We start from the raw sequence: 16,314 nt of genomic DNA on the forward strand, positions 1-16,314 counted from the left end.
TTCTTCCGTTAAAAGAGGAAGGAGACGGAAAGCGAAAGAGGGAAACTGAGGCATTTGCAGACCTGAATCCACAAATGCCACCAAAACTACGTATAAGAAAAAGAATTTTGGCAGCTTCAGAAAATTCACTTTTTCCTCTGAATCTCAAACTTGAGGCTTTGAAAGTCAAGCAAGAGGGGAGCTTGGAGCCCTTTTGGGGAGACCCTTAATTTGGGGAGGGGACCAAGGACCCCCACCCCATAATCCCCGATTCCTCAATCAGGACCTGGAGGGCGGGGGGGGGAGGGGAGGTTTTGAGAGAAGGGCCTCGGAAATTAACTCCCCCAAACTCTCCCTTTTGTGAAGGGGGAGGGAGACCCTCCCTTTGAGGTGGTCTTAGAATATTCTGGGGAGGGAAAAGGGGTCTTGGGCTGAATAACCAACTCGAGTTTCTTCTCTGCGCCGAACTAAGTCTTCTATCGGGTGAAGTCGAGGGAGGCTCTGCCCGGAGACCGATGACGCTGCAGAAGGGAGGATTCCCATTGGTCCTTCTGCTCCTTCTGGACACTCCCAAGGCCGAAGTCCGAAGAAAACTCCTCCTCCCCCCAATCCAGACCCTCCGATTCCGCCTCTGGGGATGGAAGCATCGGCGTCTTTCTCCTCTGTCTTTGGGGGCGCTTGTGGGGAGGCATCCATGGCTTTTGCTGGGCTCCCCCTGATGCTGCTGGTGGGGGCGCTGGCCCGGATCCCCGGAAGCGAAGGCGGGAAGGAGACCCCCGGTAAGGAGGGGGCTGGGCGGGGGAGGAGGGGGTTGGGGTGTGGAGGAGGTTGGGAAAGACCCCCGGAGGGGGAAGGAAACTGCTGGGTCTCCAGAGCCTCCAACAGCCTCGATCTCTGCGTGGTCTCCTCCCCAATTCCCCCCTCACAGGAGAACGGAGGGGGACCCCACCCCTTTCCCCGATGGTAGCCGAGGTGGGGGTCGCAGCCAGGCCCCTCTCTCGGTAGTCCCCCCCCCCAAGTGTCTGGGTGGGAGTGGGCTGCCTGGAAAGAGGAAGGGAAGCGAAAGCGAAAGCGAAAGAGGGAAAGTGAGGCATTTTCAGCCCTGAATCCCCAGAAGGAAAAAGAGGCTTTGGAGGTCAGGTAAGAGGGGAGCTTCCATCCCTTCTGGGGGAGCTCCTGAATTTGGGGAGGAGACCAAGGACCCCCCAACCCTCATAATCTCCCATGGCTCCATAGGGACCTGGAGGGGGAGGGGGAAGTGAGAGAAGGGGATTTGGAGGCTCTGAGTCGCTCCTCCCAATTGGCTCTCAAAAACTCCCCTTTGTGAAGGGGGCTGGAGACCCCCCCCCCTTTGAGAGTCTCTTGGGGGAGGGTGCAAGGGGTCTTTTGGGGGAGGGGGGATAGGAAACAGGAGTGATCCCAGAGGATCCACCCAAGGGAGGGCGTCAGGCTGAAGATTAGAGGGAAAGAGGGAAAGTTGGGGCGACCCAGGGAAGGTGGGGGTTGTAGGGCTGGGAGACCCCAGGAGTCTCAGTCTAGATGTGCTCATTGTAACCCCTCCCCATGTTCCCCCTCCCCCCAAAGGAAGAGAGGGTGGGAGATATGGATATTAGCTTCCCTCCAGCCCTCCCCCCATCATTCCTCCCCCTTTAGATCCAACGTTCCCTGCTCGACCAGCTGAGCTTCTGCCTGCCTTTCCCCCCCCCCTGGGAGGATGGAGGGGGGTCCACCAGGAGGCTCCTCCCACCTTCCCCTCCCCTCCTCCTTTCCTGCCCCCCACCCAGACCCCCTCCCGCCCAGTGAATCTGCTCCCCTCTGGGACTGAGAGAGTCCCCTTCCCTCCTCCAGGGGGCGTCCTACGCCTGTCTTTTCCGGAAGGTGCCCCCCCATCCTCCCTTCCCGAGTGGATCCCCCCCCTTTGCTAGAGGCTGGGAACGATGGGCCCTGGAGTCCCTCCTGACAGCCCTCCTCCTCCTCCTCCCAGCCCATTTCCTGCACCAGGTGAAGGGCGAGTGCTGCTTCCTCAACGGGACGCAGCGGGTGAGGCTCCTGGTCAGATGGTTCTACGACCGGCAGGAGTTCGCCCGCTTCGACAGCGACCTCGGGAAGTACGTGGCCGTCACGGAGTTTGGGAAGGCGGATGCGGACAAGTGGAACAGCGATAAGCAGGGCCTGGAGATCGCGAAGGCCGAAGTGGATTCCGTCTGCCGGTACAACTACGGGGTGTACAGCTACAAGACGTCCAAGGAGGAGCGCCTGATTGGCCGGAGAGGTGAGTCCGAGGGGAGGGGGGAGTTTGGGGAAGCGAGGAGGGGGAGTTTGGGGGGAGGGGGGAGTTTGGGGGAGGGGATGCAGGGACCCCCTTTTCCTCCCCTTCCTTTGGCGGAGACTCTCCCTGGTGAAGTTTCCTTCTTTAGTTCCTCTCCTCCTCCCTCCAATTCTCCCTCTGACCCTCATTCCCACAGCTCCCCCTTTTCCTCCCAAATCTGTCAGCTCCTCTCCATTGATTAATTAGGAAAGAAAGACCATGAGACTCCATGCGTAGGAATCAAATGTACTTTTACTAATTAAAAATGGTTAAAGGCAATGCATAGCGAAGTCTGATTAATTAGGCGCGAAAGCAGTTGATATATAGAATAGCCCATTCCCCACCCCTTGGCATCATAGTGTCAGTCCAATCATAAGTCCTTCAAGTGTCAGGTGTGAGATAACTTCAAAAGGCATCACGAAGATGGAATGTCGGTGCCGTTATTCCAAGCGGGAAACTCCTACGCATGCATGGTCTGATCAGCCAGTGAACTCCAGAACATTCCTCCAGCACATTAAATAACCCCTCCCAAATACCATGCCCTCCCCCCCCCCCGTTTCATGGCAGCTGAAGCAACAGCAAAGCAGAAGCTGACATCATCTTCCCCTGCCCGGAATCTTGGATCCCCTGGATCCCCCCCCCCAAGAGATCCAACCTCTTCATCCACCAACTTTTAGAGCTCAGGAAATAAGTAGGGTTTCCAGAGGAATTCTGTGGTTGGCCGGAGAGGTGAGTCCGAGGGGAGGGGGGAGTTTGGAGGGAGGGAGTTGGGGGCAGAGTTTGGGGGAGGGGATGCGGGGACCCCCCTTTTCCTCCCAAATCTTCCCCTGCCCGGAATCTGGGATCCCCCCAAGAGATCAAACCTCTTCGTCCGCCAACTTTTAGAGCTCAGGAAATAAGTAGGTAAGTAAGTAAAGTAAATAAGTACATGAAATTAAATCACCAAATTAAAATTAAATAAAGAAAAATTTAAAAATTAAAAATTAATAAAATAAACAAATAAAATATATACACAAATAATAAAAAATACGTAAATAATAAAAATAGATAAATAATAAAAATACATAAATAATAAAATAAATACATAATAAAATATATTCATAAATAATATAATATACAAATAATAAACTAAATAAATTAATAAACTGGCAAAATGAAATAAATAATAAACTAAACAATGAAATATAAATCCATCCATCCAGATAGAATTTGTAATCATGAATCAAACCGGAATCAAACCGGAATCCTAAACAAATAATAAAATAAATACATACATAATAAAATTAATACATAATGTAATAAACAAATAATAATAAATAAATAAATTAATAAACTGGTTAAATGAAATAAATAATAAACTAAACAATGAAATATAAATCCATCCATCCAGATAGAATTTATAATCATGAATCAAACCGGAATCCTAAACAAATAATGAAATAAATACATATATAATAAAATAAATACATAATGTAATAAACAAATAATAAACTTAATAAATTAATAAACTGGCTAAATGAAATAAATATTAAACTAAACAATGAAATATAAATCCATCCATCCATCCAGATAGAATTTATAATCAGGAATCAAACCGGAATCAAACAGGAATCCTAAACAAATAATGAAATAAATACATATATAATAAAATAAATACATAATGTAATAAACAAATAATAAACTTAATAAATCAATAAAGTGGCTAAATGAAATATATATAATAAACTAAACAATGAAATATAAATCAATCCATCCAGATAGAATTTGTAATCGTGAATCAAACCGGAATCCTGGTCTGGCGTTTCCTCTGCCTTGAGCAGAAGCTGATTCAGAGGCTGAGAAATTTCATTCAGCTGATTTCGGGGGGTCCGGGAGAAAAGCCCCCCTTGAAGCCCCCTTTTTGCCCACAGACTCAGCTTCCCCTGCAGCCCCATCGCTTCCCTCTTCCTTCCTGGGGAGGCTCCTGATTTGGGGGAGGGGAGAGTCCAAAACCCCCCACAAACCTTAAGACTGAATTTGGGGTCCCTGGATTGTTTGAGCGTCTCTTCCACATTCTTTGCAAACTGCCCAGATTTGTTTTCCTAATTTACATTCTCCGCCTAATAATAATAATAATAATTGTCCTTATTTCTATCGACTGATGGGGTTTCAGAGGCCAAACATGGTGGAAATGAAGGATTCCGGCTGCCCTTGTTGCCGTCCGGCCTTTCCAGGGGGATTTTCCTCCTTTGATGGGAAGTGGGAAAAGGGAAGAATATCCTGAGTCTGAGCTTCCCATTGGGAGCCCAGGAGCTTCTCCAGAAATCATGTCTGACCACAGAGTGAAATCAGAGGTTTCTCCCCCATCAGAGGGAGAAAACCAGCCCCATCCTAAGAGAGAAAGGCCTTTGACGGGGAGATCCTGGGCTTTTCCTCCTTCCCTCAATTATTCCATATTTCAGGGGAACCGAAAGAGATTTTGCTCTCCACAGATTCCGTCTCATTCTCACTCCTCAATTCTTCCCAGCAAAGGTAGGAGGAGGATCACATCCATGTAAGAGGATATCAGAATTAGGAAATGAATGAAGAATATTCTCCCAAATTTGAGAGATTGTTTGAAATAGTTTTTACCACCAAAGAGAATGTTTTCCTGGAGATAATAATCCCCTGATTGATAATATTCAACATTTAATTATTTCTTACTATCAATTCAACATTCTTGTCCTCTGGCACATTTGAAATAATTCTCATTCCAGCAATATTTACCATGGAAATTTCCTCCCTTCTGCTAATTTATCTAATGATTTTTTATTACTCCTGAAAGTGCCTTTATTCCGTTTCTTTTAATAAATATTCCGTGCATTTAGAGCAAATTGTTGTTCCGGATGCAGTTCAGGAGACCTGAAATCATTGGATGTTTCTTGAGTCTCTTTGGGGGAATTTTCTCTTCCTTTTTCTTTGGCTTCTGAGCTGACTTTTCTCTCCGGAGAGATCCAGGCGTCTCCTTCCCCCGAGGGGCCAAAGCTTTTCTCTGGCCACCAAGAGAGGCTCTCAACAAAGACAGGTAGAGAATTAGGAGGATGGAAGAAGAAATTCAACTATGGTCAGTAAATATTAAGGGTTTAAATTCGCCAACAAAAAGAAGCATATCTGGGCAAAATTAACAAAACAAAAGGCAGATATAATAGGCTTACAGGAAACACACATTAAAAAACAAGATATAAAATACCTGGAATGTCCTAAATTAGGGAAATTATATGCAGCATCAGCAGAATTAAAGAGAGAAGGGATAGCGATATATGTTAAGGATGGGATAAAGACAAATTTAATTTATGCAGACCCAAAGGGAAGAATATTAATGATAGAGATATGGATGAATCAAAAATCAATACTACTGGTACCAATATACGCCCCAAACGAAAATCAGAAGGACTTTTATAAAAAATACATTAAAAAATTAGAGAAATTGGAGTGAGGAATATCTGCATAATAGGAGATTATAATGCCATAGTAGACAGTAAAAAAGATTACATAAGTGACAAAAAAACTAAAAATAAAAAAAAGTATTACCAACAACCTGTTTTGAGATGATGGAGGAATTAAACTTGATAGATATTTGGAAAAAAATGGAACCAGAAAAAAGAAAACAATTTACTTTTTATTCCAACCCACACCAATCTTGGTCACGGATTAACATGGCATGGATGAATGGAGAAATTGGGGCAGAAATACATACAATTGAAATATTACCAAATACTTGGGCAGATCACAACCCCATTAAAATAATCTGGAAAAGGGGAAAAAAGACTAGGCGAAGATGGATGTTAAATCTGCAAATATTAAAAGAAAAAGAATTTATTCAAAAATGTAGAAACAAATTGGAGTTATTCCTTAAGGAAAATACAAATGAACAGACATCTGTACAAAAGTTATGGGACACCATGAAAGCTTATTCCCGTGGAATTATTATAGCGTATTCAGCAAAAAGAAATAAAGAAAAATGGGCACAACAGAAGATATTAGAGGAGGAAATCAAAAATTTAGAAATAAAATTACAAAATAAGCCACAAAGTGACAAAATTAGAAAGGATTGGATGTTAGCAAAACATAAATTAAATATATTAGACCAGGAAGAAATGGTAAAGGGCCTAAAACTAACAAAACAAAACTTCTTTGAGCAAGCAAATAAACCGGGGAGGTGGCTGTCATATAGATTGAGGAAAGAAAGAGAAAAAAGATTAATATATCAACTTCAAGAGGAAACTGGTGAACTACAACATACAATGGAAGGGAAGAAAAAGATTGCATACAAGTACTTTGAGAATCTGTATAAAGGGGAATAAGTAGATGGAAAACAAATAAAAGAATATTTAAATGGAGAAGAAACCCCAACAATAGCAGAAGATATGAAAGAAATGTTGTCAAAATAAATAAATAACAAAACTAGAATTGAAACAGGCGATTCAGAAACAGAAAAATAATAAAACGCCAGGCCCAGATGGATTCCCAGCAGAATGGTACAAAATAACAGATGAATTGAAGGAATCGATAGAACCTTTGATGCTGGAGATGTATAATGAGGCACTGATGAAAGCAAAAATACCAGACTCATGGAAGGAAGCACATATTACATTAATATTTAAAGAAGGTGCAGATAAAAAACAGATTCAAAACTATAGGCCAATCTTGTTGTTGAATGCTGGCTATAAAATATTCACAACAATAATAGCAGAGAGATTGAAAAAACTATTAAATGGCTAAGAATTAGACAAAATTCGGAGATAAGAGGAACTAAAATTTAAAAAGAGGAATATAAAATCCAGGCCTTTGCAGACGATTTGGTATTCATTATAGAAGACCCACTAGAAACAGGAAACAGCTTAATGCAAAAACTAGGAAAACATGGAGATGTAGCAGGGTTAAAGATTAATAGAGAAAAGACTAAAATGATAACTAAAAATTTGAAGGAAGAACAAAATAAAGAATTAGAAAGAAAGATAGGACTGCAAGTGACAAAGAAAGTTAAATATCTTGGAATATGGCTAACTGCAAAGTGCTCAACTATAAATTATACAAAATTAGTGCAACAAATAAAAAAAGATCTAGAACTATAGGGGAAACTACAACTAACATTATTAGGGAAAATAGCAGCGATAAAAATGAATGTACTACCCAGACTATTATACCTATTTCAAACAATCCCCATAAAATTAGGATTTTTTTTTACTGAATTGAATAAGATTCTATTAAAATTTATATGGCAAGGGAAGAAAGACAGGATAAAGTTGAAAGCTCTACAGGATGACAGAAGCAGAGGTGGTATGGGACTCCCGGACTGGGAGCTTTATTACAAAATAGCAGCACTAACATGGATCAGGGACTGGATAAATTTAAAAAATAAAAGAATACTAACATTAGAGGGCCACGATTTGCAAACGGGATGGCATTTTTTCCTATGGGAAGAGAGTAAAAGAAACAAAATACTTCCACAGACACTATATTAGAGATGCACTGATACAGGTCTGGAATAAAATTAGAGAAAAAACATTACATGAAAATACTTTCCACTCTGGAAGCCATGACACATCCCAATACACGAGATCTATCGAAAATGGTTAGATGTAGTGAAATTTTAGGCAGCCAAGGGAATTTGAAAACAAATCCAGAATTAAAGGAGCAGAATATAAATATAGATTGGTGGCCATATCTCCAGCTACAATCGAGATACAAAAAAAGACGTAAAAGAATATGGAATATACACAGAATTACAACAAATAGATAAAATTTTAATTGGCCCGGAAAATAAATTCATAACGAAAATTTACAGTTATTTATTAGAAGTAACATTAGAAGAAGAAAAAGTTAAAGGTTGCATGATAGCGTGGGCCAGAAACTTTGGTTACAACATAGATCTAGTGGATTGGGAAAGAATTTGGAACACAAATTATAAACTGACACGATCAGCAGCACTTAAAGAAAATATATACAAAATGTTTTATCGTTGGCATTTATCACCAACAAGATTGGCTAAAATGTACCCAAACATGCAGCCGACCTGCTGGAAGTGTAAAAAAGTACAAGGGGCCTATTATCACATATGGGGGACCTGCCCGGAAACACAAAAATATTGGACCAAAATTTGGAAATGGGTGCAAGAAATTACAGGAGAACAGATAAAATACAAACCCGAAATCTTCCTACTGGGAATAATCAAAGGGAAATATACAAAGAAAATGAAGTACATATTAACACATCTGCTAACTACAGCTAGAATAGGATTTGCCCAATGCTGGAAACAAAATAATTCCCCCTTGGACGAATTAGTGATAAAAAAAACTTTGGATTGTGCAGTGATGGACAAATTAACAGTGAAATTAAAAGATAAAGAAGAGTCGGAATATTATGAAATTTGGAACAATTGGTACAAATGGCTGCAAAATAGGAGCAAAATTAATTAAGCCAAAAAACAATATATATAAATATATATAGAACTGTGTATAAAGTGTGTAAATATAGAAGCAAAATATTATATACATGTACAGGTATGATGACATAACAATGTTGATGTAATGATTGTAAGGTCTTGTAGAAGGGAATAAATAATAAGAAAATCTGTCGAAATAAATAAATAAATAAATAAATAGATAGATAGATAGATAGATAGATAGATAGATAGATAGATAGATAGATAGATAGATAAATAGATAAATAAATAAACAAATATTCCGTGAATTTAGAGCAAATTGTTGTTCCGGCTGCAGTTCAGGAGACCTGAAATCACTGGATGTTTCTTGAGTCCCTTTGGGGGAATTTTCTCTTCCTTTTTCTTTGGCTTCTGAGCTGAATTTCCTCTCCGGAGAGATCCGGGGGTCTCCTTCCCCCGAGGGGCCAAAGCTTTTCTCTGGCCACCAAGAGAGGCTCTCAGCCTTTCCTGAACTCTCCCCAAAATTAACTGAGCCTCGATTTCTCTGGGAAAAATCCCATCTGAGTCTTATGCTTGTTGTTCAGTGAACCCCAACAAAGGAGCATCTCACCAATTGCAATACTTGAACCCCAAACCTCCCAAAATTAGCATCGATTCTATGGGGGCTTCATCAGAAAGACAAATGTAACTCTGGGTCACATTTTTCACTGCATTCGGCATTAAAGTTGACATTGAAAATAAAGCTTGAATATCACTGTGTGAGGCAGACATAATGTATTGTGTTTTCCTGCTGTTTTAAACTGAGAGGTCTCCAAATGTGGATTGAATTAAATTCCTGGATGGACAGAAGGAGAAAGTGGTGTCTCGGAGGAGGGTGGGGGTGTTTAAAAATTTAAAAAATGGGACTTCTATTGGGTGGGCGGAGGAAATGATAGGCAGTGATGATCCCTGCAGCCTGGAACAGCTGATAGGTGGAATTTCGGGAGGTTTTTAAGGAGACATTGGACAGCCTCTTGGCTGAAATATTACAGGGTTTCCTGCCTGAGCAGAGGGTTGGACTAGAAGACCTCCAGGGCCCCTTCTGACTCTGTTATTCTGATATTCTGCTATGGGATTTGCCTATTTTGACGATTCCTCCCTTTTGATGAGATCACCTGATCCCAACCAGGAAGGATTTAGGTTTCCCCATTTTTCAGGATCCCTTTTCATCTCTTCCTGCAATTTCCTTTGGAAGATGACTCCAAACACCGTCACAGAGGTCTTTTCTCAAAAGGCAACTGGACTTTGTTTTTCCTTCAAGACATTTTGCTTCTCGTCCAAGAAGCTTCGATTTGGGCCCTCGGAACTGAAGAAACTTCTCGGATGAGAAGCGAAATGTCTTTTGGGGGGGAAAAAAGCTCCTTTGGGACAACCATGACCGGGATTGACTGAGAATCTCCACAGAAACTCAAAATACAGAATATGTTTAAGAGAGAAAAGGACTCTTGAACTAACCAATTTGGTCTTCTCTTCCGGGCCCTCCTGTGTCTCTCATGTGCCCCCTTCCCCTTCTTCCCTCCAGCCAAGCCCACCGTCACCATCTCCCCCACCAAGATGGAACCCGATTCCCCCAACATCATCCTCCTCTGCATTGCGACGGGCTTTTACCCCGTGGAGATCGAGATCCAGTGGCTGAAGAACGGACAACCGGAGAAGGAGGGCGTGGCCTATGGGGAGGAGCTCCAAAATGGAGACTGGACCTACCAGCTCATGGTGATGCTGGAGACCCAGCCCCAGCGGGGGGATGTCTACACTTGCAAGGTGGAGCACGCCAGCCTGGAGGCCCCCATCACTGTCCAATGGGGTAAGCCCCTCCCGTCCTGCTCTGGTGACCCTATCCTATCCTGAGAAGGGGGAGAGACCCTCCCTGCCTGGGGAGAGTCAGAATGGACCCTCCTCCTGGGGAAAGGTGGGCCTGATCCTCCTGCTCAGGTGAGGCTCCTTCTCCTTCCCCAGAGCCCCGTACCTCCAGCTCTGCCAAGAGCAAACTCTGGACGGGGATAATGGGAGCTGTGATAGGAGTGGCCTTCTTTTCGGTGGGGCTCTTCTCTTACCTGAGGGCCAAGAAAGGTGAGTCTGGGGGGCTGGATGAGAGGTTGTGCGGAGGGGACCATCTAGGGGAGGCCTCTCATCAAGCTCAGCAGGTGGCCAAGAGGGTCTCCTTGAGAAATATTTTTGTCAGCTTCTCTTGTTTGAGGGGCTATTAAGGGAAGATCATGCAACCTATTATGGGCTATCGAAGGGGAGGGGGACCCCCTGAGTCCTCCAGAACCATGAAGGGTCCTGATTGTGTCTTTTTCTCCTTCCAGCAATTCCCATCCAACCTCCTGCAGGTGAGTTTCTCCTCCTCCTCCCTCATCTGAAGTCCTGTGGATACAGCAAAGTTTTGAAATTTGGGGCAGCTTTTACTTACAGAGATCTGAAAAAGTATTGCAATCAAAAAAGAAAGCTAAAATCTTGCCCAGAATCTTTCCATGTTTTGGGGAATTGCAAAAGGGAAGGGAAGAAGGGGGCCATTCCTTCCCATTCCTCCCTCAAGGAGGAAGGACCCCAAGGTTTACATTCCCACATGCATTTTGTAAGCAACCCACCCATTCAGTTAGGCTCACTGTGGAAGGGGGTTCCTGAGGGTATTCAGGCAGGGGGACAAATTCCACCCCTGTGGCTATTTTAAAAGGGGTGAGTCCAATGCTACTATGCACTGTGGTGTTGAAGGCCACTTCAGCAAATGGCAAGAGATGTTCCCACCTAAATTGCTGGTAATTAACGTAGGATCTCAGGTATTGTTCTATCACTGCATTAGCTCGTCCCGCAGCTCCATTGGTGGTTGGATGGAAGGTGGAGCTGAGCCCTTGAGATAACCCTATCAACTTAATGAACTCCCTCCTAAACTTCGCCCTGAACTGGACTGCCCTCCCCCATCCGAGATGATCCTTCTTGGCCCCCATTCAGACTCATCTGGGTTCATTAGTTGGAGCTGGAACAGGCTCCTCTTCCTGACCCCCCTTCTCCTTGTGAGAATTCACACAATTTCTGGCCAAGTGACCCATCGCTCCACCTTTTCCTGCCACCCCCTTTGTAGCCCCATCTTCTTTCTTCATATGGAAGGTCTGCAGGGAGGGGGGAGGGGGGTGTTCTCTTAATTAACCTTCTAATTAAGTCAGGGAGAATTCCAAAATCCCCTGGAGATGAAATGGGGAGGAATCCCTCATCCATCCCAGCCTTTTCGTTCCTGCAATGGGCACATTCTCCTTCTATCTGTCCCTGCCCATCAACCACCCCCCTGCAGTGTGGGGTCTGCCTTTGGGGTTGGGGGACTAAAAGGGAAGATAAATATGATTTTTACACTAAACGTTTCTCTTTATATTCTAATTTTCTTCCCCATCTCTTTTTCTACAGCACTCATGAATTAATCCTGTTCTCTGATGCAAAAGGAAATGATTTCTTTAGTAGCTGATATGTCAGCCTCTGCTTTGCTGCTGCTTCGGCTGCCATTGAAACGGGGAGGAGGGGCATGGTATTTGGGAGGGGTTACTAATTGTGCTGGAGGAAGATTCTGGAGTTCTGCTGCCTGTCGGACTGCGCATGCGGAGGAGGTTTCCCGCCAAGGCCAACGGCACCGACATTCCATCTTGGTGATGCCTTTCGAAGTTATCTCACACCTGACAATTGGGAGAATTATGATTGGACTGTAACTGGGATGCCAAGGGGTGGGGAATGGGTTATTCTATATATCGCTCGCTTTCGCGCCTAAATAATCAGTCTTCGCTTTGCTACGCTTCTGATCATTTATAATTAGTAAAAGTACACTTGATTTCTATCAATGGAGTCTTGTGGTTTTCTTTCTTAATTACTCAATGAAGGAGTGCTGACATGATGATTCTTTGTTCTGTTTGCAACCTCTGAGAAATGGAGGCTGAAGTGGCAGGTTGGGGAGAGGAGAAGAATTTCAACCTGGACCTTTTGCTGCTGAGACTCCCCCCAGGCTTCCTTTGAGGGCCTCCCTTTCTTGGGAGGGAGGCTTGCAGACAATCTAGATTGCCCCCAGGAATGCTGGGTGAACCTGTCCCTCCAGCCCCCTCATCTCTCCTAGCTTTGAACCCACAGCAGCTTCATCTACATTATTCTTACTATTAATCACTTCCCTTCCCTTCGCTTTGCTATAAAGAAATAAACTTCTGATGTAAGAAAAACCTAGAATTCTTCCTTCCTTCCTCTTCTTCCTCTTTCCTGCCCCCACAGGAGGCTCCTCCCTCCGCTGCCTCTGGGTCGACCATCCTGGCTGCTTCGGGTCAGAAGCCAGAACTGGTTTGGGTGGGCATATCCAGGGAGGGGAAGGGACTGGACTCCCTCCTGCTTGGAGGCCCCCTTCCCCTCAAGGCCCCTCTTGAGGAGCAGAATGCCAGCAGACACAGTCGTCTCCAAGCACTTTTGGGGAGCCATTGGTGGCAATTTCCCCCTACACTCACCCAGCCATTTCAGCCAATTTCTCTCCTTCACAACCGGAGGCTCCTCCCCCATTTTGGCACCCAAAGCCTCCCTCCCTCTTTGGGGCTGAGAGTCTAATGGTATGGGGTCTCCTGCTTGATGGTACAGATGGTGATTTGTCTCCCCTACTCCAGCAGGGGGTTGATCTAGATGACCTCTGAGAAATCCACCTGAAGCCATTCCTGGTGTAAAAGACATTTGCCACGGAGGGGAAGATCAGCCCTGTGGGAAAGAGGGGTGGGTGGGTGTTCAATGGGGCAGCCCTGAGTGGAGGACCTCTCGCTTCTTCCCAGCATCCCTAGATGATCCTCGTCAGCTCTCCAACTGTACCTCGCCCCCTCCAGAGCTCATCCAGACTGGCTCTCCAAGACTCCAGCAGCCTCAATCTCTAAGGTCAGAACTTTCCCCTCCCCTTCCTCATCTGGGGTCTTGGTGTCACCACAGGAAGAATCGGTCAGTGTGTGATTGTAGGAATTGTCTCAAACACAGGGAATATTTGGGCTCCTGTTGGAAATCCCTCCCCTTGCAAGATAGCATGGAAGAACCTGGAGGAGGGAGAAACATCAAACATCTCAATGGCAGGAAAAAGAAATCAGATTTCAGAAATCAGAGACCCCTGAGCTGGCCGGGCTGAGCTGGAGGGCACCGGAGGGACGGGATAGATGGCCAGAGGGGCCGCCCCAGACCCCGAGGGGGCTTCCCTGCTCTCTTCTCTGGCCACTGGGCAACCTGCCCCCCCATCCGTTTGCCAGAGCCCCCTTGCTGAGCCAGTGCTGGCTGCTTCTCTGCCCCACTTCCCCCAGGACAGGAAAGTCTAGGGTGTGTGTCTGGGGGGGGGGGGCTTTAAGGCCTCTGGGCTTTGATCTGAGGAGGGCTTCAGACCAGTTTCACTTAACAACAGTGGCAAGAAAGCTCCTAAAATGGGGCAGAATTCACTTAACAAATGTCTCATTTAGCAACCAAAACTTTGGCTTCAATGCTGGTCAAAAGTGGAGGAGGATAAATTGAAAGACAGCTGCTGGGTATCTGCAAGAAGCGACTATCCTACAAAATTCTAAAATGGTGTTGGAAAACCTCTCTCCTTGTTTCCATCTCGGCTGAGACGGGCCAACTCCAACTTGGGACCTGCATTTCCGCAGCCAGTAGGGCAAAGCAGAGGTTAAGTTGAGGCTTCTCCTTCTATCATCAGGGCATCTGCTCAACAAAAGCTTTGGAAATTTAGAGATTCCCGCAGCCCAGAGGGGCTCATCACAAGTATGTTGTGGCCGCCAGTGGCCAGAGGAGCTGGGAGCAGATTCGGACAGTGAGGAGGTTGGGGAGGAACCTGGGCCAGTCCTGGAGTCTGGGGGAGGCTCGGACGAGGGCTCTGTGTGGGAGGCAGAGAGGGGGCTGCATGCCAGTTATCAGCTGCCTTCAGAGTCAGACATCAGTGAGGCAGAAGAACGGCTGGAGCCTGTTCCCAGTGTGCGCATGCGCAGAGCTGCCAGGGGAAGGGAGCAGCTAAAGAAGAGGGGTGGACTTGGGAGTAAGGCCACAGGTGGACGGTGAATGGCCCCTCCCAGAGGAAACCAAAGAGGAGTGGAAGGGAAGTGGAGTTTGCAGGAGACAATAGAGATCGGCCTGGCAGCTCTCCAAGCCAGATAAGGTCTGTGACCGTAAATCCTCCCTGGAAAGACTTTGCTGGAGGTGAAGGAGCAGAATCCACAGTCAATTAATAAAAGGGATTTTTGTCGGGACCAGGAGTTTCCTTCAGGCTCCTGGGCAGCTTCGGTCAGAACAGTTACTGACTTATCCACTGCAGTGATTTACTTAACAACTGAGGGTAGAAAGGTCATAAAAAGGGACATATGTCTCACTTAACAACAGCACTGTTGGGCTCGATCTTGGTCATAAGCCGAGGACTGCCTGTGTTTGCCACTTAGACATACATTTGAAATCTTCCTGTTAAGATTTCGGATTTGATATCCTGTTTTGTATTTTGCCCCGTGTTCCTTTTCCATGAAAGACAACATGCGAATGTGCCCCAATTCCCTCTCGTCTTCTGTCGACACTGAAGAAACTTGGTTTTCACCTTCAGGGAAGTCACAAAAACTCTCTCTGGCCTCGCCTGAGTGATGGCAATGCTGGGCCTTTCCCTGACATGAGAAATGCTGTTGATTCTGACTACAGGTAGTCCTCGGCTTACGACCACAACCAGGGCTGAGAGTTTGATGGGTATAAGCCATATGGTGGTTAAAAAATGTCATCATGTGACCTGATCTCGGTTTCATAGCCATTTTATGACTGTCATTAAGCAAATCACCTGGTCATTAAGCGAATCCGGCTTCCCCAATTGACTTTGCTCATTGGAATCTGGCTGGAGAGGTCGCAAACCAGAATCACGCAGCTACAAGATGCCACAACCACCACAGTTGGTGCCACGGTGGCTAGAATACAGCACTACAAGCAGACTCTGCCCACAGCCTGGAGTTCGATCCTAACCGGTTCAAGGTTGACTCAGACATCCATCCTTCCGGGTGGTGGGTAAAATGAGGACCCAGATTGAAAACAGCCCCCAAATGGGCAAAAAAGAGGCATGCGCCCTCTGACAAGCTGCTCTTCATACTTCCAATGCTCCGGCGCATGCGAAGACCAGCCGGCTGATGCGTGTCTGAAATCTTGAAGTGCGTGTGTGCATCCCGGCCAGCTGGTCTTCGGGTTTCTGGTGCTGCGGTGCACACACACATACGCACACACATTCCGGTTTTGGCTCTCGGTGCCGAAAAGGTTCGGTTTGCCATCCCGGGTGTTGCGTCTGCCGCCTGGGTGGGGAGTTGGTCTAGATGACCCACAAAGTCCCTTCCAACTGCCTTGTCTTGTTCTGCTTCATCACCACATATTTCAGCTGCTTCTCCAGCGAGCAAAGGTTTTGCAAGGGGAAGCACCCACAAGGACTTCGCTCCCTTTGGTTTGCCAAGCGTAGAAGATCAGAGCTATCAGCGTAAACATAAATCTGGACACAGCAAATGGGTCGGAATAAATGGGCCCAGTGGGGCAGGGACGGAAGGCAGGCTGGTGCGCTTATGCACGACCCCTTTATGGGCCTCCCAGGAATGGG

The 16,314-nt window shown here is 45.6% G+C and overlaps 1 protein-coding gene across 1 annotated transcript; it reads left to right on the forward strand.

Annotated features, from left to right (window-relative positions):
* Positions 1 to 586: 586 nt before the first annotated feature.
* On the forward strand, positions 587 to 12,236 carry LOC116523584 (rano class II histocompatibility antigen, A beta chain-like). Its single transcript, XM_032238697.1, has 6 exons — positions 587 to 758; positions 1,964 to 2,251; positions 10,252 to 10,533; positions 10,686 to 10,799; positions 11,039 to 11,062; positions 12,129 to 12,236. The coding sequence occupies exons 1-6, from the start codon at positions 617 to 619 to the stop codon at positions 12,140 to 12,142; spliced, it is 864 nt and encodes a 287-aa protein (XP_032094588.1). The 5' UTR covers positions 587 to 616; the 3' UTR covers positions 12,143 to 12,236.
* Positions 12,237 to 16,314: the final 4,078 nt, after the last annotated feature.

Source organism: Thamnophis elegans, unplaced genomic scaffold (genome assembly GCF_009769535.1).
Source record: "Thamnophis elegans isolate rThaEle1 unplaced genomic scaffold, rThaEle1.pri scaffold_59_arrow_ctg1, whole genome shotgun sequence".
NCBI classification, from domain to species: domain Eukaryota; kingdom Metazoa; phylum Chordata; class Lepidosauria; order Squamata; family Colubridae; genus Thamnophis; species Thamnophis elegans.